The sequence below is a fragment of the Sapajus apella genome, unplaced genomic scaffold (assembly GCF_009761245.1).
Source record: "Sapajus apella isolate SASKATOON/1434 unplaced genomic scaffold, GSC_monkey_1.0 scaffold19, whole genome shotgun sequence".
NCBI lineage: Eukaryota > Metazoa > Chordata > Mammalia > Primates > Cebidae > Sapajus > Sapajus apella.
Window position 1 is genome coordinate 4,586,391 of NW_022436959.1, and position 24,852 is coordinate 4,611,242.

The window sequence follows — 24,852 nt, forward strand, 5'->3', positions numbered from 1 at the left end:
GCCAAATATGAGTGACCATGACCCATTATACAGCCCTAAGGAGATCCTGAGAACATGTGCCCAAGGTGGTCCAATTGCAGCTTGGTTTGGTTTTATATATTTTAGGGAGACATAAGACATCACTCAGATACATCTGGGATATACATTGGCGATTGGTTGAAAGAGTTATTATCAATAAAAAGGAATGTCTAGGTTACAATAAGAGGTTGTGGAAACCAAACTTTGATCATGCAGATGAAGCTCCAGGTAGGAGGCTTCAGAGAGAGTAGACTGTAAATGTTTCTTAACAGTTGTTAAGATCTGTGTTGATGTTAATGCTGAAGGGGTATAATGAAACATGTCCAACCCCCACTTCCCATCATGGTCTCAAACAGTCTATCAGGTTACACTAAGAGGCTTCTGGCCCAGAGTAGTAAGTCCATTCAGATAGCTGCGGAACCTTCAAATGTTATTTTTTGTTTACAATACCCAACCTGCTGTTCGGGAATATACCATCCTCTTACATGGCCACAAGTAATGTGTGATGCTATAGACGGTACTGTCACCTCTCTAGCATCAGGTTTTATCCTATGGCTAATGCCTTTAACAGCTTTATTGAGATATACATGCTATACATTCACCTCTTTATACAACTCAACGATTTTTAGTGTTTCTTTCAGAGCTGTGCAACCACCACCAAATACAATTTTAGAACATTTTCATCTTCCCAGAAAGAAATCCGGGGCTGGGCACAGTGGCTCACACCTGTAATCCCAGCACTTTGGAAGGCCAATGAGGGCAGATCACAAGGTCAAGAGATCGAGACCATAATGGTAAAACCCGTCTCTACTAAAAATACAAAAATTAGGCATGCGTCAGCACACCTGTAATCCCAGCTACTAAGGAGGCTGAGGCAGGAAAATCTCTTGAACCCAGGAGGCAGAGGTTTGGGTGACAGAGCCAGACTCCATCTCAGAAAAAAAAAAAAGAAAAGAAATCCTATATCCATTAGCAGTAACTAACCATTCCTCCTTCAACCCCCTAGTATGGCTAATTTTTGCTAATTGACCATCCCACGATTTTTCCATGCTTTTTCATAGACACTGCTGAAACAAATCAAAATATTTTACCCCAAAATATACTATTTTGGCATATTCTGAGATGGCTATTCAGAGGGCCTGCAAACAGAAGTAGCCCTCCAAAAAGTGTCTTTTGTTGGGGAGATTGACATCTGTAAAGACAATCTGCATTGATACACCAAGTTTTCTCTCAGGCCTTGCCTTGACCAGATCTAGAAAAGATTAACCGAGATTGACACATTTAAGGATCTGAAAGAAATATTTAGCATCAATTCTCTCTGAGGGCTACTACCTGTGAGGTTTCATCTATACAACAAGACCACCTTTGCTAGCCAGGCCTCCTCTTCTGTCCCATAACCTGTTTTGCCACAATCCAAGCCCCCAATCTTTCGGTAACCTCAAGATGGTATATAAGCTTCTGTGCTCCCCTGGAAGGTTGGAGTTAGTCACTCTGTGGTTCTCCCCTGAGTACGTGTTGATATGTTTGTATGCCTTTCCTCTTATTAATCTCCTTTTGCAAGTTGATTTTTCAGTGAACCTTCAGAGGGGGAAGTGAAAGTTTTCCCTTAGCTCCTATACCTCAAGGATATTACAAAATTGTTTCAAACACGTGAAATGGAATGATTGATTCTGCTACTCAGGTATTTGTTTCAAATTGTGAAATATTTTGCCTCTTAACCATAGGCAAGTAAAACATGTCAGAATGGCCTCTTGTTTTTTTACAAGGTACTTTTTAAAGGTAAGGCATAATTTGAGTTAAGAGAAAAAAAGCTACCATAAAAGCACAAAGTTATCCATACTTTTCAAAACTAGTAGCAAGTATCCTTTGTAAGGGAAGAAAAACAACTTTACCTCACCCATTCTAGGTTTGTGGCTGAGGCCCCTATAACAAAAGACAGGTTAACAAGAGAAAAGCATACATATTTATTTGATATAGGTTTTATGTAACACAGGAGCCTTCATAAGGAAAAAGCCCAAAGAAACATTCACATCTATGTATTTTTATACTAGGTTTGATGAACAGTGGACAGTCATGGAGAAATATGGGGCAAAGAATATGATCTAATGGTAATAAACTAGGGAACTTAGCAAGGCCTGTTTATTCAGTATTCTCCCTGTGACCCTTTACCCTCAGAGATAAAAATACTTCTCTCTTCCCGGTATAAAGAGGGCACCTTTCACAGGAGGGTCTTAAGACCTGCTTCAGAGGAAGGTGAGAAAATCCTGGATCTGGACCAGACTCCAAAAAGGGCTGGACTCTTGCATGAGGGTTCTTGGATCTCATGCAAGAAAGAATTTGAGGCAAGTTCATAGAGTAATGTGAAAGCAAGTTTATTAAGAAAGTAAAGGAATAAGAGTAGGAATAATAGGCAGAGTAGCCCTAAGGGCTGCTGGTTGTCCATTTTTATGATTATTTCTTGATTATATACTAAACAAAGGGTGGATGATTCATGCCTCCCCTTTTTAGACCATATAGGGTAACTTCCTGGCACTGCTATGGCATTTGTAAACAGTCAAGTTGCTGGTGGGAGTGCAGCAGTGAGGACTACTAGAGGTCACTCTTGTCACCATCTTGGTTTTGGTGGGATTGAACCAGCTTCATTACTGCATCCTGTTTTATCAGCAAGGTCTTTATGACCTGTGTCTTGTGTAAACCTATCTTATCCTGTGACTTCGAATGCCTTAACCATCTGGGAATGCAGCTCAGTAGGGTCTCAGCCTCATTTTACCCAGCTCATACTTAAGATGGAGTTGCTCTTGTTCAGACACCTTTGACAGTTTTATTGCCACCACTGCCAGAAGATTTATAAGAATTGCATGTCAGGTTCTGTACAGAAATATAGTTATAATTAAGCATTAATCAGGCTGGGCCAGGTATGGTATCTCACACCTATAATCCCAGCACTTTGGGAGGCCAAGGCAAGAGGATTGCTCGAGCCTAGGAGTTCAAAACCAGCCCTGGCAACATAGCAAGACCTGTCTCTACAAAAGTTTTTTTTTTAATTTTTTTTTTGAGACAGTCTCACTCTGTCACCCAGGCTACAGTGCAGCGGCACAGTCTCAGCTCACTGCAACCTTCGCCTCCCAGGTTCAAGCAATTCTCCTGTCTCGGCCTTGCGAGTAACTGGGATTATAGACACCCACTATCACACCCAGTTAATTTTTGTATTTTTGGTAGAGACAGGGTTTCACTATGTTGGCCAGGCTGGTCTCAAACTCCTAGCTGCAAGTGAATCCACCTACCTCGGCCTCCCAAAGTGCTGGGATTACAGGTGTGAGCCACTGCGTCCAGCCCCAAAAAGAAAATTAAAAATTAGGTGAGTATAGTGGTACACATCAGTAGTCCCACCTCCTGGGGATGCTGAAGTAGGAGGGTCACTTGAGCCCAGGAGTTCAAGGTTACAGTGAGCTATGATTATGTCACTATACTCCAGCCTGGACAACAGAGGGAAACCTCAAAAAAAAAAAAAAAGAAAAAGAAAAATCAGGCTGCACTTTGGCCCACTTTCTTGAGGCTAAAAAAGTCACTTAGCACTAGCTATGATCCATTTGCATCCCCACTGTTCCCATCTATAGTATTTCTGACATTAGGGTCATAAGATTCTTTAAGAATTGATTTGCATTCCCCTTGTTCCTACAGACAGGCAACAGAATCATAAGGCTTTTGTTAAGGCTCACTTCAGATGTTTTTCAGACCAAATTCCAGCAACCAGTTTGAAGACTCCCACAAGGAAACAGTATCAGCACAAGAATACAGCTTCTCCATCTCTCTGTGCCAAGACTTCACCAATCAACACTACCCACACTTCAGCCCATGCCCCAACCCTTAAAAACCATACCCCCAAATTCCTCGAAGAGACAGATCTGAGGTTCCCTCCAATCCCATTTGGTAAGCCCACCACTAAACTTCTTTCCCTGCTGCCTCCCAGTGTTAGTGTATTGACTAGCCATGCACATCAGGCAATGAACCTGTCATGGCCTCATCCAGGGGAGAATGGTAGGGAGGAAAGAAAGTATAGTAACCTTCCTGCTTCCACTGTTCTCTTTACTATGTCAAGGTGTCATATTTTAGGATAGCATAGCCTGAATCACCCCATCACATTACCTTGGAAGTCTATTATTAAATCCAGCAAAAATGTCACACAAAAGCGAGGGATTTCTTTATTTTAATTGGGTTAACGTGATCTGATAATAAATTAAAAGTACACTGCTAATAGACATTGAAAGAACTCTCCACCCCAAATCCACAGAATATACATTCTTCTCAGCACCACATCACACCTACTCTAAAACTGACCACATAATTGGAAGTAAATCACTCCTCGGCAAATGCAAAAGAAGGGAAATCATAACAAACAGTCTCTCAGACCACAATGAAATCAAATTAGAACTCAGGATTAAGAAACTAACTCAGAACCACACAACTTCAGGGAAAATGAACAACTGGCTCTTGAATGTTGACTGGAAAAACAATGAAATGAAGGCAGAAATAAAGACGTTCTTCAAAACCAACGAGAACGAAGACACAATGTACCAGAATCTCTGGGACACATTTAAAGCAATGTCTAGAGAAAAATTTATAGCATTAAATGCCCACATGAGAAACAAGGAAAGATCTAAAATCCACACCCTATCATCAAAATTGAAAGAGTTAGAGAAGCAAGATCCAAAAAACTCAAAAGCTAGCAGAAGACAAGAAATAGCTAAGATCAGAGCAGAATTGAAGGAGATAAACACACAAAAAAACCTTTAAAAAAATTAATAAATCCAGGAGCTGGTTTTTTGAAAAGATCAACAAAATAGACAGACCACTAGCCAGATTAACAAAAATAAAGAGAGAAGAATCAAATAGATGAAATAAAAAATGATAAAGGGGATATCACCACTGATTCCACAGAAATACAAACTACTATCAGAAATTACTACAAACAATGCCGTGTACATAAACCAGTAAACCTGGAAGACATGAATAAATTCCTGGACACTTACACCCTCCCGAACCCAAACCAGAAAGAAGTTGAAACCCTGAATAGACCAATAACAAGGGCTGAAGTTGAGGCAGCAATTGATAGCCTACGAACCAAAAAAAAAGCCCAGGTCCAGATGCATTCACAGCCTAATTCTACCAGACATACAAAGAGGAGCTGCATCACTCCTTCTGAAACTATTCCAACAATCCAAAAAGAGGGAATCCTTCCCAAATCATTTTATCATCCTGATACCAAAACCCAGCAGAGACTCAACAAGAAAACTTCAGGCCAATATCCATGATGAACGTAAATGCAAAAATCTTCAATAAAATACTGGCAAACCAATTTCAACAGCACATCAAAAAGCTTATCCATCACAATCTAGTAGGTTTCATCCCAGGAATGCAAGGCTGGTTCAACATACGCAAGTCTACAAATGTAATTCACCACATAAACAGAACCAAAGACAAAAACCACATGATTATCTCAATAGATGCAGAGAAAGCCTTCGACAAAATTCAATAGCCCTTTATGCTAAAACTCTCAATAAACTAGGTATCAACAGAACGTATCTCAAAATAATAAAAGCTATTTACAACTAACCCACAGCCAATATCATACAGAATGAGCAAAAACTGGAAGCATTCCCTTTGAAATCTGGCACTAGACAAGGATGCCCTCTCTCACCACTCCTATTCGGTATAGTATTGAAAGTTCTAGCCAGAGCAATCAGGCAAGAAAAAGAAATAACAGGTATTCAATTAGGAAAGGAGGAAGTCAAATTGTCTCTATTTGCAGATTATATGATTGTATATTTAGAAGACCCCATCATCTCAGCCCAAAATCTCCTGAAACTGATAAGCAACTTCAGCAAAGTCTCCGGATACAAAATCAATGTGCAGAAATCACAAGCATTCCTATACACCAATAACAGACTTAAAGAGAGCCAAATCAAGAACAAACTACCATTCACAATTGCTACAAAGAGAATAAAACACCTAGGAATACAACTAACAAAGGGTGTAAAGGACCTCTTCAAGGAAAACTACAAACCACTGCTCAAGGAAATAAAAGAGGACACAGACAGATGGAGAAACATTCCATGCTCATGGTTAGGAAGAATCAATATTGTGAAAATGGCCATACTGCTCAAAGTAATTTATAGATTCAATGCTATCCCCATCAAGCTACCTATGACCCTCTTCACAGAACTGGAAAAAAACACCTTAAAATTCATATGGAACCAAAAGACAGCCCACATAGCCAAGTCAATTCTAAGCAAAAAGGACAACGCTGGAGGTATCATGCTACCTAACTTCAAACTATACTACAAGGCTACAGTAACCAAAACAGCATGATACTCGTACCAAAACAGAGATATAGACCAGATATGGAACAGAACAGAGGCCTTGGAGGCAACGCCACACATCTACAACCATATAATCTTTAACAAACCTGATAAAAACAAGCAATGGGGAAAGGATTCCCTGTTTAATAAATGGTGTTGGAAAACTGGCTAGCCATGTGCAGAAAGCAGAAACTGGACCCCTTCCTGACACCTTACACTAAAATTAACTCCAGATGGATTAAACACTTAAACATAAGACCTAACACCATAAAAACCCTAGAAGAAAACCTAGACAAAACCATTCAGGATATAGGCATAGGCAAGGACTTCATGACTAAAACACCAAAAGTATTGGCAACAAAAGCCAAAATAGGCAAATGGGATCTAATTAAACTCCAGAGCTTCTGTACAGCAAAAGAAACAATCATTAGAGTGAACCAGCAACCAATAGAATGGGAAAAAATTTTTGCAATCTACCCATCTAACAAAGGGCTAATAGCCAGAATTTACAAAGAACTAAAACAGATATACAAGAAAAAAACAAACAAACCCATTCAAAAGTGGGTGAAGGATATGAACAGACACTTTTCAAAAGAGGACATATATAGGCCAACAAACATATGAAAAAATGCTCATCATCACTGGTCATTAGAGAAATGCAAATCAAAACCACATTGAGTTACCATCTCATGCCAGTTAGAATGGCGATCATTAAAAAATCTGGAGACAACAGATGCTGGAGAGGATGTGGAGAAACAGGAACACTTTTACACTATTGGTGGGAGTATAAATTAGTTCAACCATTGTGGAAGACAGTGTAGCAATTCCTTAGGGATCTAGAAATAGAAATTCCATTTAACCCAGCAATCCCATTACTGGGTATCTATCCAAAGGATTATAAATTGTTCCATTATAAAGACACATGCACGTGTATGTTCATTTCGGTACTGTTTACAATAGCAAAGACCTGGAACCAACCCAAATGCCCATCGATGATAGACTGGACAGGGAAAATGGGGCACATATACACCGTGGAATACTGTGCAGCCACAAAAAACGATGAGTTTATGTCCTGTGTAGGGACATGGATGAACTTGGAAACCATCATTCTCAGAAAACTGACACAAGAACAGAAAATCAAACACCACATGTTCTCACTCATAGGCGGGTGTTGAACAATGAGAACACATGGACACAGGGAGGGGAGCATCACACACTGGGGTTTGTTGGTGGGGACTAGTGAAGGGACAGAGGGAGTAGGGAGTTGGGGAGGGATGACATGGGGAGAAATGCCAGATACAGGTGATGGGGATGGAGGCAGCAAACCACACTGCCTTGTATGTACCTATGAAACAATCCTGCATGTTCTTCACATGTACCCCAGACCCTAAAGGACAATAAAATATACATATATTTAAAAATAAAGATATTAATTTATTTAACAATTCTTGAAAAATATTTGTAACTCGAGAGAAATTAGGTCTAAATGCATCCAAGAAGAAAAGCAAAACAAAAATTATCAAATAAACTGTAAAAAAAAGAAAAAGTACACCACAATCTATGTAATAGCAGCCCCCAACCTTTTTGGCATTGAGGACCAGTTTCGTGAAAGATGATTTTTCCACAGACAGTGAGGGTGATGATCTCGGGATGACTCGGCACATTACATTTATTGTGCACTTCATCTCTATTATTATTACATCGTGATATATAATGAAATAGTTATACAACTAACACATGTAGGATCAGTAGGAGCCTTGAGCTTGTTTCCCTGAAACTAGATGGTCCCATCTCAGTGTGATGGGAGGCATTAGATTTTCATAAGAGCACACAACCTAGATCCCTTGCATGCACAGTTCACAATAGGGTTCACGCTCTTATGAGAATATAATGCCTCTGGATCTGACAGGAGGCGGAGCTCAGGCTAATGCAAGTGATGGGGACTGGCTGTAAATGCAGATGAAGCTTCATTCATTTGCCCACCACTCACCTCCTGCTGTGCAACCCAGTTCCTAACAGGTCACAGACCACTACACATCCATAGCTCACGGGTTGGGGACCCCTGCAATATAAGATTTGATGTGATCTAAAGAATCATTGTTATGCTATCAGAAAACACTTTCATTTGGCCAAAGCACTTGTTTCTCATGTCATAATTTTTTTATGATGTATGGAATTTAGCAATTTGCTTTTTGGAAATTTGGTAGGGGAAAGTGAATTGAAAATAGCTAATTAAACAAGAGAGGCCTGGGTTTCCTAATCAGGTCACACATTTTTTCAAAGACAGTAAAAATCAGTTCTAAAAGCTGAGGAAGCACTTCACTGATGGACTCTCCTCTCATCTAAATTTCTCTCTTCATCTAACTCTAGATACTTCCTTATGGTTCAAATAATCCAAACATTCCTGTTACCCAAGTGAAGCAATCCTCCAATCTAACCAAGTGTTTTGCTTTACATCACTTCAGTTATGTAAAATATTTATTTGCACATCACAGCCAAGAATATCCCTGATGCTGCTTGGTACACACAAATTCAACTATTCCTTGTCTTTATCTGTATGTATTAATACAAAAAACTCAGTTCACACAAATGAATACTTCCAAAATAAAGTCATTTTCTCATGTTGATAAGGAAAAATATAATGCAACAGCTAAACAATAAACTCATAAAACATATGTCCAGGAAGAGCTAAGATATTATAAAATCCCTAGTTATGTGCTCTGCAAGTGGCACACAGAACATAGATACGTACACACACTGACTCACACAATCACACAGGTGTCACCACTTCACTTCCCATTCTCAATTAAGGACCACCAGCTCCTCTACCACCTGTCGTGGTGCAGGGAGGGAAGTTGGGTTGGAAATAAGAAATCTTTCATACCAACAGTAAGAGTATACACAAGCAAGCACCAAGCCTTGGTGATTCTGGAAGCTCTGGGACTGGGTGGACACAATTATTACTGGAGGAGTAAAACTGCAGCTGGATTCTCTGGTTCACACCTCAGGAGTTGAACCCTGGTTCCCACACCAGGAGTTGAACTCGGGCCATCTGGATAAAAACCAGGAATCCTAACTGCTGAACCACCAGGGAAGTGGCATAGCTCTAGCCCGAACTTAGGTTCTTAGCCTTCCTAACCCGGAAGAATGGGGAAACAAGTCCCACAGGCGCAGTGAGTTTTACTGTCGAAAAAAAACTTGTGGACCCAAAGAGTATGTGAAAGTGCAGTTTATTAGGCAGAGTGAAAGGACAGCTCCCATGCTTTCGTATAACGGGATCCAGAAAAAGGATACCGTCCAGGCAGGGGCAGCTGGAGTTTTCATTCCTGAATTATTCCCTCTCCATTCATGTTCTCATCCAATGAGAGGAGTTCTTTTAAATTTCCTCTGGATTGATTGATCTTTGACTCCATTACCAGATTGGCTACTTGTTTTATAACCCTGAGTCACAGAGCCCCCTCATGGACAGCCTCGGGAAATTCAAAGACAAAGGGCCCTACCTGTCTTGCCAGGGAGGGAAGGTGAAACGAAGGGCTCAAAAACGTCCATTTTAACACTTTCTGAGAGTCAAACCACTTAAGCCTCTGTTTTATATGACCAAATATTCTAAATCTGTCACTTGAAATAGCATACTCATGATTAAAAGCAAATCACCTTTTACACCACCAAATGATCCATAGGTCATATTGCAGGCTGTTCTCTGAAGATTATGTTCATATATCAATTTCATCTGATACTGATTCCCATGTTCCACATTACCCAAGGTTCCTAAGGAAAAAAAAAAGGATTACTTTTTTTTATTTGTGTACATTAAAAAACATTAATTTGTTCTCATCCTCTACTCTAATTCTAAGTAATTCAATTTTGGGGAAATTATACTGAAAAGCACTAAAATATTATGTATTGTGATAAATTAGCATACTGATGACATAGAAAGCCAAACTGTCTTATATCCAGTTCGGGGCTTCTTATATCTGACTAGGTCAGAAATAAACTGGTAGTAAATGGCAGTATTGTAGAAGGTATAAACTTTGGCTTTTGGAAATTTGCAAAAATTTCTGTGTTCTACCCCCATTGTTTCATTTTTCTTGCATATTTAGGTAGGGAAAAATCATTTGGCAAAGGAGGTCTGAGAGCCAAAGCCAATATTTGAGGTAAAAATTAGATCCTTAGTTTCTGAAGAACTGAGTACCTTCCAGCTTCTATGTACATAAGTTTTAGGCCCCAGAAAAAGCAAAGTCTTACAGAAATGGCGAAATCTCACTGAAGTTACAAATGTCAAATGCTTCAAATAAACAACACTGCACCAAAGAAGTACATTCGAAAATGAAGGCTCCCAAAATAGTCTCATCTAGGGATGCCTATTGACATGCAGAAGCTTCTAAAATTTTTCAATATTTTTATTAAAAGACACTTTATAAAAGGCAAATAAAAAGCTTAAGCAACTAATTGATAAGAAAAACTAAATGTGCTAATTTTTGTCTTAGTTACTATCCTGATCCAAAGGTGAAAAGAAAGTTATCCTAGATAAAGTATTTATAAAAGGTAGGCCCTAGGACAAAATAGGCTTGCTTCTTTTTCAGATGCAACCATGCTGAGTCCTGGCATAGAGAATGCTTTCTTCACCCTATTCCTTAATGGGCTCCACTCTGAAGTAAGTAATTTTAGCTAAGAAATAGTAGCTAAATTAAGAACACCTATTGGACTCAAATATGCCTTTCTGGACCTCAACTGGCTATTTTGAAACCCTTCTGTAAAAGAAATTTACATCTATTAAGGAAATCTCCATTTTTAAGGATGTCTGCCTGCGTATATTAGAAACTCTTACCATTGTTTTAAACTGACATAAGTCATACCTTTGATTAACTTGCCTTTCTGGCCATCTCGTCTTAACCAAACTTTCATGAGAGCACCATTTTTCCTTAGTTTGAGCAAATGATGATACAATATTTAGGCCTAAAATCTTAGCTATGTACTTATGGAATATAATTTTTTTTGTTATTTTACCTAAGAGTTATTTTAGAAATGCAAAATTTGTTGCCTGGTTAATAATTGCTTAGGGCAATGAAACAAGTAACTGAAAGATTAATAGAACAAATGGGGAAAAGAAAAACTATTTAAAAGTTGGCAAATAAAAATCTTTCATATCCATGTGTGTTATGTGTCTGTGATAATATTTGGTAAATAAAACTAGTTTAAAATTGTTGCTAAAATAGGAACGGCTTCAAAATTATCAGTTAAATATAACAAGGTATTTGCTTGACTGTGAGCTGTTTTTGGTTTAGAGCCTCTGGAGTCAGGGGTCTGCATAGGTGGACCTGACGTGGTCTAAAGGCACATTCTTAGTGCCTAGACCATCAGCTACAAGCCAGAATCAAGCCTATATGATCCCTTCTTCCCTGCCTTCCCTGCTTGCCTACTGGCTGGGGAGGGGTTGAATCCTTCAGGCATAGATTTTCATGCTAAACCAGACAGTACTGAAATTGTTTATATATGCAATTTGAATGAACTCCATGATCCAAGTCAAATTACCTATAACTTTCAGTTATCAGTGCTATATACTTAAATTGGAGAAACAACTGTTATTTAAGAGGTCATTAAGCCCAACATTAAGGGTGGACTCATGGAGAACCTGAACAGCCACCTTGTCCTTCCTGAGTCCTTAAAGCCTTTGCTATTAAAAGCTCTGCATTCCACAACTCATCATGGAAGAAATAAAATTATCCAAATTAAAAATATATTTATTGGTGTGGTGACTGTTCTATATCGCTAAAATAGTTTACAACCAATGTTTGCTTTGTCAAACACATGTTCCTGGAAAGACAACCAAAACTTCAGGTACATTTCTACTAACTGATGAGCCATTTAAACATTTACAGAAAGATTTCATTCAATTGTCATTTTCAATGCATGTTTTCTGGTTGTATTAAAGCTTTCCCATGCAAGAGGGCTAATGTTATAACAGTAGCTCTATATATCAAAGTATATTTTCACCCAGGAAAGAAAGCCTTTGATAGTCCACTGACTGAGGACAATCAACCCCTTCACAATCTAGAACCCAAAGAGTAAATCTTCTGAGAATACCAGAGAAAAACTGCCCTTGCCATCCACATTACAGCAAAACTTTGGGACCTTGAAATTTTGAGTTAATAATCTCAGAACTCAAAAGGACCCCTCCACTCTTGGAACTGTATACCCACTGGAAACCCTAAGCTAAAGCTAAACAGGAAAGTTTCTCTCCAGGAGAAGATGGCATCCATAAGGTAGACAGCTTTTTCCCTAGATCACGGATCAAGACTTCTCTGCTATTAGGAGACTCTTATCTTTCCATTTTTTTTCTTTGCTTATGCTTCTATGAACAATAGAAGTGAAAAGAAGATCTATTGTGTGCATTCATAGGGTATACTTTCATTTGTGAAGGATTTTACAGCCAGCCTTATGCATGGACAATCTTATGCCTCAATTAATAAAAGATGAAGGCCCAATTCAGGTGAGAAACTTTAATGACACACTTATTGTCTCATAATCAGTCAGAAACAGGATAGTGGCCCACTCCTCTTAACCGACATCATAGATAAAAGATAACACTTTAAGGAAGTCTTCATTCTTCTAAATAGGCATCATTTGTTAGGTCTCTTTTTCCATGGTTTGAAGTAAATGAGGTAATGATTAGAAATTTATCCCTCATGATAGGCTTTATAGCAGATTCCACTGTAAAGGCTACAGACTTTAAAGTATCTTATGAAAGTTTTGCTAAATAACAGAACTACTCTAGATTACTTACTGGTTAAACAGCAGTATCTATGCACTTGTTGGTACTTCTTGTTGGCCATGGAGAAATGCATCACATTGGATATTATAGATATTCAGTTGTAGGGGACTAATGAAGAGACTGCTTAGTTAAAGCGAATAGACTTTATCTAGTTCATTCTTTGATCTATTTAATTTTACTTCATTTGGTTCATGGGGACCCTGGCTAAGGAGCATGCTCCAAACTCTTGCTATTATCCTCCTGATATTATAGTAGTCTCCCTAGTGTCAAAAATTTTTAAATGTTTGCATGCAGCCATCTCTAGAATGCCACATAATTTCTCTTCAACTAGAAGGACAAGAGCTTAAAAAGATGTGTGACCATGAGGGCACTGTAACCTATGAATGACATGCTGAGACTAGAAATCCAAAATTCATGGTAACTGAGACTGGGACTAAGGCCCTAACTTTTGGTCACACTCTCACATAAGTGAGAACCTGACTAAAAGGGGAAATTTTTTAATAAAATTATGGAAAGCCATTGTTTTGGACTGAGCTTATGCACTAGGTCCCAACAGACAAGACCAAACCAAAATGGAGTCACTCATGCTAAATGTGACATAACCAAACTAAGATCTTAAGGAAACACATAGCTCCTAGAACAGACAAGGCTTTGTTTTTCTCCTATAAACACGACATTCCAGCATAAGGAGGTACCCTCTACTCTAACCTTTACAGAAAAATAACCCGAATTCTTTGTTCCCACCTTACAAAACCCACTGTTCTGCTATTTCCCAGTGGATTTTAAGATGAAATAAGTACATTTACGATGGTGACAGTGACATCGATGACTAGTTTTGGTCAATCTCTCAAAATTAAGAGGATGACCAAAAGGGGAGAATTGCTGTATCAAGTTTAAACTAAAGCTGCCTACTTACATAGTTCAAGTTTAGCCTACAGGTTTCTCTGTACATAGTAAACTATAACCTAAATGGAGGTATAAACAGACTGTAACTGACTTTTGTGCCAATCACTGAGTTTTGGCCAATCAAAGGAGGCCAACTGTTCAAACCATGTTCAAATAAGGTAAACATCAAGCTGTAACTAATCTGGCTGTTTCTGTACCTCATTCCATTTTCTATACATCACTTTCTTTTTTCTGTCTGTCACTATCCTTTTTCTGTCTATAAATCTTCTACCACATGGCTGTGCTGAAGTATCTCTAAGCCTACTCTGGCTCAAGAGGCTGCCCAATTCACAAATCATTCTTTGTTCAGTTAAACTCTGTTAAATTTCATTTGTCTAAGGTTTTTCTTTTAACAACATCTACAACCAGATCAATCCGTTTGAATAAGAAAAGCACTTATACATGCCTGCTAGCTGAAATGCAAGCAGGAACATCAGGAACTCATGTCAATGAACATAGGCGTCAGCAGCCAGAATTTAAACAAACTTGGCATGAAATGACACTAGGCTTTGTATAAAAACTCCAAATGCACTGATAAATCTTAAACTTCAGGTAACTGCACTTTAAAACTTAATAATGCAACTATGGAGAAAAAGATAATTTTCCTTAGATAACTACCTTGGAGTGAAAGAAGTATTTGGTAATCTAATATTTCTGATCATTTTTCCCTAAAAAATTATCAGTGACGTAATATTAAAATTATTTACATAGGGTTTGCCCTGGGATATATGGACTGAATATAGCATATATGATTATAGTCTACACAAAATTATTATAAAGTTTCATCAGTTAGAAAGTACATTGATATTCAAACATTTATGCAATTGGCCAGGCTTACTTAAACAAGATCTGATTTAAACCAAAAAATTTTCTGGAAAATCGAAGGTCACTTTGACAAGTTTTCGGTGAAATTTTAGGTAACTGGTGAGCAATCTAAGGATATTAAATAAACTCAAAGTCATTACAGATTAAGTAAAGGTGCACTGTGTTAAATAACCAAGTTAGGGCCAGGCGCGGTGGCTCAAGCCTGTAATCCCAGCACTCTGGGAGGCCGAGGCGGGTGGATCACGAGGTCAAGAGATCGAGACCATCCTGGTCAACATGGTGAAACCCCGTCTCTACTAAAAATACAAAAAAATTAGCTGGGCATGGTGGCGCGTGCCTGTAATCCCAGCTACTCAGGAGGCTGAGGCAGGAGAATTGCCTGAACCCAGGAGGCGGAGGTTGCGGTGAGCCGAGATCGCGCCATTGCACTCCAGCCTGGGTAACATGAGTGAAACTCCGTCTCAAAAAAAAATAAATAAAATAACCAAGTTAGATTACGTAAGCCTGTCAAAAGTAAAGAACCACATCTCTTTTGCCCTCCTCGTGGAAACCATTACAATTCTACAAATATGTCAGATACTTAGTAAATGCTTCTTGAGAAGTGCACATTTTTTTGGAAAAGAATATTTAAAACAACATAATCAGTATGGCTTACCCTCACACATCTGTAACCATTTATTCAGAAACTGAAGCCCATCAGAAAGAAATCTGAGATGCCATGTGATGCTTTCTCTTTACCAGAGTATGATGAGATAGGCCAACATCAGGTCAGCAAGACGCTGTTTTTTCTCTATATTAAGCATACATTTGATGACATATAAGCCACCACAAAGAAGTTAGCAAAGTTGCCTCTGACTGTTAAGGGTTGTTAGGTATGTCCAGGAGACTGACCTTAGAAGATCTCTTCTAGTTTGCCTCAAATCTTTTACAAAAACAAAAAATATTTGAGAAGGGAGCAGTTGAAGAAAAGGATGTCAAGTTCAGCTCACACATTCATCTGCTGACACTAGTGGTTTCACTTAAATTAGAAAGTGTTTGTGCTTTCCCTGCTACAATAAAAGCTAGGTAAAAGTTCAGTCTGGAACTTCAAGAAACATATTCAAGAGAACAAAAACATTAACTTCCCAATGCTTCTCAATTTAAGCCAAGCCAGGAAAAATATACAAATTGTCAGCCCACAAATATCATAAGAGTCTGAAGAAATGAGAGACAGAAGGGAAAGGAGGTGGGGCATAAGAGAAAGTAGTTTGGACAACTCCTAGTCACCATTGAATACAAAGCTTTTAAGTGAACACAAGAATAAAAGAGCAATAAAATCACCATTCCTATAGCAAATAACTTTTATTTTGAAGGAGGATACCAAGGTGCCATAAACAAATTGCCACCTAATATGCCAGTTTCTTTCAGTATATTTTTTTGATAAGTACACATTTTATCCCTTGTCTATGCTCTAAGCCCCAGTGGAACTCCAAAGGGTTCTGTCTTTCTGGCCCATAGTTCAAGCAGGACTTGAAGGCCTAGTGTCTAATCAAATTTCTAGTTTCTAAGATACCCTATTCTCTGCCCCGCTTTAGAGCCCCCACAGAGCTTTCGGAAGGAACTAATTTCCGAAGAAGTATTCTGGGTAACTGTAACTGTCGGCAAATTCTCCTCCATGGCTTGTGAAACCCATAGTAAAATAACAGGCTTACAGTCAAAAACAGAGGAACAACTAGATCCATGCAATAAAGTAGCCTACATCGTATGATAATACTTTCTCCATTTACCCTAGCATACTAAATGCCCTGTCACTAGGGGAACAACATGAAACCATGTCCTTTCCCATGCTTTATCCGGCCTCTGACATAAACAGAGTAGGAAATAAAATGATAGTAGTAACAGAGAAGGGGATGAAAATAGCACATGGTGAAGAGTAATAAGAAAGGCACTGTCAATTGCCTCAGCACTACCCAGAAATTTGTTCACTCATTCATTCAACAAGTATTTACTGGATGTCTACCATATTCTACTGCAGGTTACCAAGGCTGCCTTGGAAATCTAAAAGATCTACACCCTGAAATAAGACTGCCTAAGAATATCCAACTCAGTAAGTAAATATGTATCATTACTCAAATTGAAAGCAAAATACAAAAAAAGCCCAAATCAGGAGAGTAAGCCTGAGAAATCCAAATCCTAGAAGCTAACATTTACAGCCAGCTCCAAAGGAGAGGATCTCTGGTATAAGGAACAGCCTCACAGACACTTAGTTTGATCATACCTGCAAAAAAATGCCCCCATACTGACATCCATTAAAATAACTCTCAACTGGAACTAAACTTATCTAATAACTGAAATAAATTTTTTTAAGTTATATCTTAAATTTAATAAAGATCAAAATAAAATATAATAAAAGCCAAACCACATACTATATTTTTAATATAAACCAAACCACATACTATACTTGTACCCACAGAACCATGTCAGAGAATGAAACCCAATGAAGCCTCAAAATAAGTGCCTTGAGCCCTGTCTGAGTGAAGACAACCAAAAACCAAGAAATTGGAACTGTAAAGAGAAAATACTTGAGGTTCACCAAAGAAAATCTACTTCAAACCACTATGACTCAGCATCTAATCAATTCTGTTACTGTACAACATTTCTTAAGACTTATGTGTCCTAAGTACCCAGAATTGGCCTCTATTAGTCACAGGCAATCCTGGAAACAATTCTGGAGAGGCAGGTGATTAAGAGGAATCCTCTGCTAGAAAGATACGTATACACAGAAATAGTAGACCAAGAAAATGTAATAGCCTGAAAGAATAAATGAAAAATGGGAAAATGCTAACCAAGACAAGAAAACATTCAAGTAAATGTTTTGCATTCTCCACCAAATCAGCACTAGAGAATATCTATTCTTATATAACATTAAGCCCAATTTGTAATACAAATTCTGCATTGGAAAAAAATGTTTCTTACCTGAGATAGAGTAGACACAAAGTTTTCTAGAATGCAACACAGCCAAATGCAGCATTTCAGTACCTCTGAAAAACAGAGAAAGTTTTTAAAGTTTTCCAATATTAGTTTTAGATGTAACCAAAAATTTCTAAAATAATTTCAAAAAGTTCTCATAACCACAGCCACTGTGAGTAAACAAAACAATTCATTAGCTAACATTCTAAACTGAAAAATAAATATAACAATAAACAGTCAATCTGACAACCCCAGGGGCTCAAGTACTCTGCCTTAAAACACTGCCTTCAGATTGAAGCCAAAAGGGCTTCCAAGAAAAAGTCACATCTGAGGTCCCTCCATAAGCGCTATTTCTTTCAATAAATAAATCCAACTTCTAGTCCTGGCTTTCTGACTAATTCACCAGTGACTCTGGACAAGTCATGTAAATCTCCCTGAGCCTATTTCTCATGAAAAATAAGAGGTTCAATGAAATGAAATAAAATAATGTGAAAGCATCTTGTAAAGGTTAAAGCATCACAATACACCAATCATTATTAGAAGTAGCATATATCACTTCCATCTCTGAAATTTTATTAAAATATTGAAAATATTTCTGTTTGGACTAACTCTCAAATAGAAATAAACTACCAATATCACCACTAGAATTCCCAGCCTATCTCAAGTGGTTTCTAGAAACAGCAGCATAGCACATCTAGAGATCCTAAATTCAGTTTTCAAGGGTCAAGCCAGGGGTTATTAATGAATAAAGGGTATAAACGGCTGTGATTAACTGGAGACAGATCAGACTAAAGGAGGTGGCTACTACTTGGTTCTGGGCTTATGGCCAGAGCCCCACGTTTTTCAAGAAAAGCCAAAAAGTAGGGGTTTTATGTGAGCTCTCTTAGTTCTTAAATGTTTGACAGCACTTTTAAATTTAAAATACTGAGCAGGCAGCCAGGTGTAGTGGCTCATGCCTGAAACCCCGGCACTTTGGGAGGCTGAGGGGGTGGATCTCCTGAAGTCAGGAATTCGAGACCAGCCTGGCCAATATGGTAAAACCCTGCCTCTACTAAAAATAGAAAAATTAGCCAGGCGTGGTGGCACGTGCCTATAGTCCCAGCTACTTGGGAGTTTGAGGCAGGAGAATCACTTGAGCCAGGGAGGCAGAGGTTGTAGTGAGCTGAGATCACACCATTGTACTCCAGTCAGGGTGACAAGAATGAAACTTGGTCTCAAAAAATAAAATAAAATACTGAGCAGGCTCACATGTACAAGTAGGCCTCCAGTGTACAACCCCTGATACAGACTCTGTTCTAAACTACAAGGACTATAATTGAAGTCAGCAGACCTAGATGGCGGTTCTGACTCTACACCTTACTATATGTATAATCATTTAAAGTGTCAGAGTGTTAGTATCTTATTTACAAATAAGAACTGTATTAGATAATATCTGCAAAACATTGTTACAATTAATATATACTCATCATTTGCTCTTCTACTAGAAAATGCAAATATATATATATCACATGATCAATACTGCCTTTGGAAATTTTGTTAATGTACCCTGGACATCCAAAACAACTTTTCTACTATGCTCAGGAAAAGAGCATAATGTCATAGAAAGACAGTACAGTAAAGTATAAAGTCAGAGAGACCTGGGTCTGAATCTTGGCTGTGTGACCTTACACTCTGAGCTCTAGTTTCCTTATCTCTAAATTCAGATAATATCTGCCTTATAAGATTATTGAGACAACATTTATAAAGGCCTAGTATAGTATCTAGTTATTAAGTTAACTTCCTCCCCTTCCAATGTGATCACATAGATGAGGGCTATACTTAAAAACTACTATACAGAGTGATTACTGGTTGTTTCACCTCTTATAATGGTAAGGTAAAAATGCCTTTTAGAGGGAAGAATGCTTTTGTCTCCTTACTTTGTAAATCCATCACATCTAATATGTCCTAGGTACATGATGGGCACCTAATCATCATCTGCTTTCAGAGGGGGTAGATATTTACCAACCACATCAGTCAAAAAATCTCCCCAATCCAGCCTGTCACAAAGCATACAAGTGTTATCTCATGTTCCGGCCTAAAGCATCCAAGCTACAGCTTCCCAACAGATTGAAACATATCACTGGAAGAGGGTGAATGCTCATGAGTGGTTGTTTGGTTTTCAAGCAGGAGTTAGGGCCCTGATTAAATGGCCCCTGGGGCAATAAATTATAATAAACAAATACAATACGCCAAAATCCAGAGCTTGGGGTACTACCCAGATGTAAAAAGGCAAAAGGGAGCTCAAAAAGAGGAGGCAAACCAACTCTGGCTACTTGAGAAGTTTTCATCATACTTTTAAATGATTAAGAAACACAAGCTTAATTTTAAGCAAGTTTGTATATGGAAATAAGAGGATCAGCAGGGTGCAGTGGTTCACGCCTGTAATCCCAGCACTTTGGGAGGTCAAGGCAGGAGGACCACGAGGTCAGGAGTTTGAGACCAGCCTGACCAACATGGTGAACCCTGTCTCTACTAAAATTACAAAAATTAGCCAGGTGTGGTGGAGTGCGCCTGTAATCCCAGTTACTCAGGAGGCTGAGGCAGGAGAATCACTTGGAACCTGGGAGGTGGAGGCTGCTGTGAGCGGAAATAGTGCCACTGCACTCCAGCCTGGGTGACAGAGCGAGACTCCACCTCAAAAAAAAAAAAAAAAAAAAAAAAAAAGAAGATCAGCAATATCATCAGTAAATAAAAAGCAGACATGTTACCCAAAGTTCAAACTAATAAACAGTTTTCTAAAATACATTACATTTAAGAATAAGGAACTTTTGAACAAAGCTCTTGTAAGGGGAAGACTTACTTTGTGGGCTGAACTGACTTCTTTCAAGAAACGATAGGGACTCTCTACCCTAAATAAGTATAAAACCTCAAAGCTATGTGCCAAAAAGTAATGGTTATCTGCTACTTTATCTAATTATAAACAGACACTTATATAACTTTAAATAAGTAGATACTTCTTATTTATTTCTTTATTTGGTTATTTTTAAAAGCTTATCTCTTTGTCTTTAAGCTTCTGCTAATGTCAGACATCTTAAGTCTATTACTATAAAAAGGCCCTAAATTATTCTATCTTAAATGTATTGTATCCTCATAAAAAGCATCCCACACATGAGAAACACCCAGGTGACAATATCCAGAAAACACAGTTAATTCATGGATAGTCTTCTTTGAATTCACAAAAGTGACACAGTAAAGGATTGACATACTCCAAGTAAAATACCAGAATTAGTGGGCTTACTTACGAAACAAACTTTCCTACTTCCACTTGAAGTACTGGATCTCGTAGATCCACTTCTAGAAGCAAATCTTCAGCTTGAGCTCCATCTCCTGTTTTTGTAGGATGGGGGCTAAAGATCCTTAGGTATCCCATATAGCTACCTACAATTATTTTATCTGTAGAGAAATTTTTTTAAAAAAGATATAAGGAGAAACAAACATTAGCAAATCTCTGAGGAAATAAGCTTTCTAATGTCTAAAGGAGAAATCTAAAAGTTAAAAGAATTCAGTCTTGCTTTATATACAAAGGTCACTCTTCCAAAGAAGATGTAATTAAAGTGTATTTGTTTTAATAACACACAGCTTCTCATAAATAATTTTACATCACTACAGTCAAATGTACTAACATACTACATTTTTTCCTAAGCCTTTATTTGGTATCAAAGTCATAATTTAACTCAATCAAAGGACTAGTACAATGTCGTAAACTGATTCCATCATAGAGGCCAACTCTTATAACTGGTTGTAACTATCGAAAACTCTGAATTAAAAAGAATTCTGAGTTATCACTAGATAGAGTGCCTTGATTATCAATATTTCACCTTAAGGATAAGAGGGGGAAATGATAGAATGAGTGTTATAAGTTAAATTGTATCCCCCCGCAAAAAGGGTATGTTAAAGTCATAACCCCAGGTACCTCTGAATATGACCTGATTTGGAAACAGTCTTTGCAGATGTAATGAAGTTAAAATGAGGTCACAGTTAATTAGGTGTGTGATCAAACTCGATTAGCGTTCTTTAAGATGAGAAAACAGAGACATGGAGGGAATGCCATGCGAAGCTGGGTGCACTGGCATGCCCCTATAGTCCCGGCTACCTGAGACGCTGAGGTGGAAGAATTGTTTGAGCCAAGGAGTTCAAGGCTACAGTGAACTGTAATCTTGCCACTGTACTCTAGCCTGGGTGATAGAACAAGACCTTGTTGCTGAAAAAAAAAAAATCCTCATAATAACCCTATGAGAGAGGTACAATCCTGGGAACTTCCATACTGAATGGAGACACATAGATCATAGGACTCTGGTGCTAGAGGAGCTAATGACAGCCTACTGGGGGCTTACAAGGTCTCTGGAGCCATGCTCATTCCTGTCCCCACTAAAGGGTTGTTCAGTTCAACTCTGCCTCCATTTGGGAAAGCTATCTTACATTCATTCCAGTACCTTCTGTACTTAAATTTATCACAGTTTCCTGTCACTTGTGGTCAAAAAAAGATAACTGATATAAAAATGAGCACCAGAAAATAAACTGCAGGCATGAAAACATGCAAGCATATTTAGAATTGGTTCTTTTTTTTTCTTTGAGACAGGGTCTCACTCTGTTGCCGTTGAGTGCAGTGATGCAATCACGGCTCATTGCATTCTCAACCTCACAGGCTTAATTGATCCTCCCACCTCAGCCTCCTGAGTAGCTGGGAATACCGGCATGTGCCACCATCCCCAGCTAATTTTTGTATTTTTTGTAGGGATGTGGTTATGCCATGTTGTCCAGGCTGGTCTCAAACTCCTGGCCTCAAGCAATCCACCTGCCTTGGCCTCCAAAGTATGGGAATTGGTTCTTGACATGAAATGGGGTACAAAACAGTAAGATTCCTCGTGGGGACAAGAGTGACTTTATTTTAAATGCTAATCTGCCGTGTGACTCCTGACTAACTTCAAGAATTCCTCCAAGATTTCTAGTTGATATATTACTCTTTATGTAGAAATACCTATTCCTTATAAGTTTTGCCTTTCCTCCAAAACAGCACTTGATGTTCTACATATATCATAGGCTGTGACATTCATCACCACCTACACTTTCCTTCCAGAGCACATATACTATTTTCCCCAAGATACAAGCCCTGGGTCTGGGGGTTGTGGTGTGGAGATCTACCTGTCTTGCAACTGCCCAAGATTACATTTCTGCCCATAAGTTTACCTAGTAAATAACCATATACTGACAAACTGGATTTGACTGCCTCAATCTTTGGTTCTCGGCTCCCTTGGTTCTCAGGGGCCACTTTGCATATATGTCCTTTCACAGAACACTCCCATTCATATTCTAGGTGGGGTTAAGTAGCACTGCACACTATAACAGAACAATTAATCAAGTTATCATCTCTAGTTATCTGGGACCCTGTGCCCATTGCAGGTGAAACTCTAGTGGACCAGACAGCAGCTGCCATAGGCCAACTGAACAAGGAGGAACACCAAACCACATGTAAGATAGTTTTATTGAAAGGCACTGGATAATTTAAAAGCATGATAGGTTTAATCTCAAAATTATCATCTAAGGGTAAAGAATAAAACTCAGAGTCTTTGGTACTCTTTGGTACTCTGCAGTAACATTTCTCACCACTTACTACTCAGATAGTGGTAAATTACGTTTTAAATTATAGTAACAAATGACCTGACAAATCTCTCCAGTTTTCTCTCCAGGCATTGATCAGAAAGAATAAAATTATACCGTTGTAATGGAGTCCAGAAGGGGTAGAGAAGACTTAAACCTTTAAACCTTCCTAAAACATTCCCCACTGAGCTTTCCATGTATCTTGTCATGCCCTAAATCCCCACTTTTACTCACTAATAACCAAGATTCATGGGTAACTCAATGTAGCCCTATCTTCAGGGATAAGAGGAGGTCAGGATGGCCAAGTCTACATGGTAACAAGCTAACCCACTGAAGCAAAATGTATAATTATTAAAATACTTTCAGGACTTTTATAGTAACCAGATCTCAGATAAGTCTGACTCTCATAGATTTCAAGCTATGATTAATAAATATGGGATTCCCCAGGAATTAATGAACATACAGACATTAAATGAAAAGCCATTAGTCAGTCTTACTTGCTTTCTACTCCAATTCTAGTAATAAACTTTCCCTCCAGGCCACAGGTTGGCATGTAATCTAAATTGGATTATTCAGATCCTCTCTCTTTCCCTCACTCTCACTGTCTCTCTCAAGAGTCTGAATCTTGAGTTGAGAAAATTAGGAAAGTAAGTACCACTTTATTTATTTTTTTTTTTCTTTTTTCTTTTTTTTTTTGAGACGGAGTTTCGCTCCTGTTACCCAGGCTGGAGTGCAATGGCGCGATCTCGGCTCACCGCAACCTCCGCCTCCTGGGTTCAGGCAATTCTCCTGCCTCAGCCTCCTGAGTAGCTGGGATTACAGGCACGCACCACCATGCCCAGCTAATTTTTTGTATTTTTAGTAGAGACGGGGTTTCACCATGTTGACCAGGATGGTCTCGATCTCTTGACCTCGTGATCCACCCGCCTCGGCCTCCCAAAGTGCTGGGATTACAGGCTTGAGCCACCGCGCCCGGCCCGTAAGTACCACTTTAAATGCATGGGGTATTCAATTTCAATTGTACTATCAAGATTAACAAGGATTCCTGTGTTTTAAATTGGCTTCTTCTAAAGAAATTTCAGGATGCTATAACCCTCCTCTCACTTTCTCATCACCTAAAAAAAAAAAAAGTAGAGGTCAACCAACATTACTGTTTCAACTTCCCAACTTGACCTGCAAATTTCTCTACATCTGTATACATTCTTACCTTCTTTCCTCTGTCACTATGGAAAAAGGTTCCCGCGCCTGTTCAAGATTAATCCTTCCATCTGCACACCTGATCTCATCTCTGACTGTCCTCTCTGGGTCCCTGCTCCGTCATGAAAGCCTCTATCCTACACACTGAAT

The 24,852-nt window shown here is 38.7% G+C and overlaps 1 protein-coding gene across 8 annotated transcripts in view; it reads right to left on the bottom strand.

Annotated features, from left to right (window-relative positions):
• Positions 1-24,852, bottom strand: part of BBS9 (Bardet-Biedl syndrome 9) — a 456,994-nt gene that overhangs the window by 413,132 nt on the left and 19,010 nt on the right. For 5 of the 8 annotated variants that reach the window (XM_032286823.1, XM_032286822.1, XM_032286824.1 and 2 more), the window contains exons 3-5: positions 21,150-21,300; positions 17,875-17,939; positions 10,032-10,145 (exon numbers count right to left, since the gene is read on the bottom strand). In XM_032286823.1, coding sequence (XP_032142714.1) covers positions 10,032-10,145; positions 17,875-17,939; positions 21,150-21,300 — 330 coding nt within the window. Of the gene's footprint in view, positions 1-10,031; positions 10,146-17,874; positions 17,940-21,145; positions 21,301-24,492; positions 24,621-24,852 lie in introns of all 8 variants that reach the window. The other 3 variants (XM_032286825.1, XM_032286826.1, XM_032286827.1) reach the window with 3 other exon arrangements.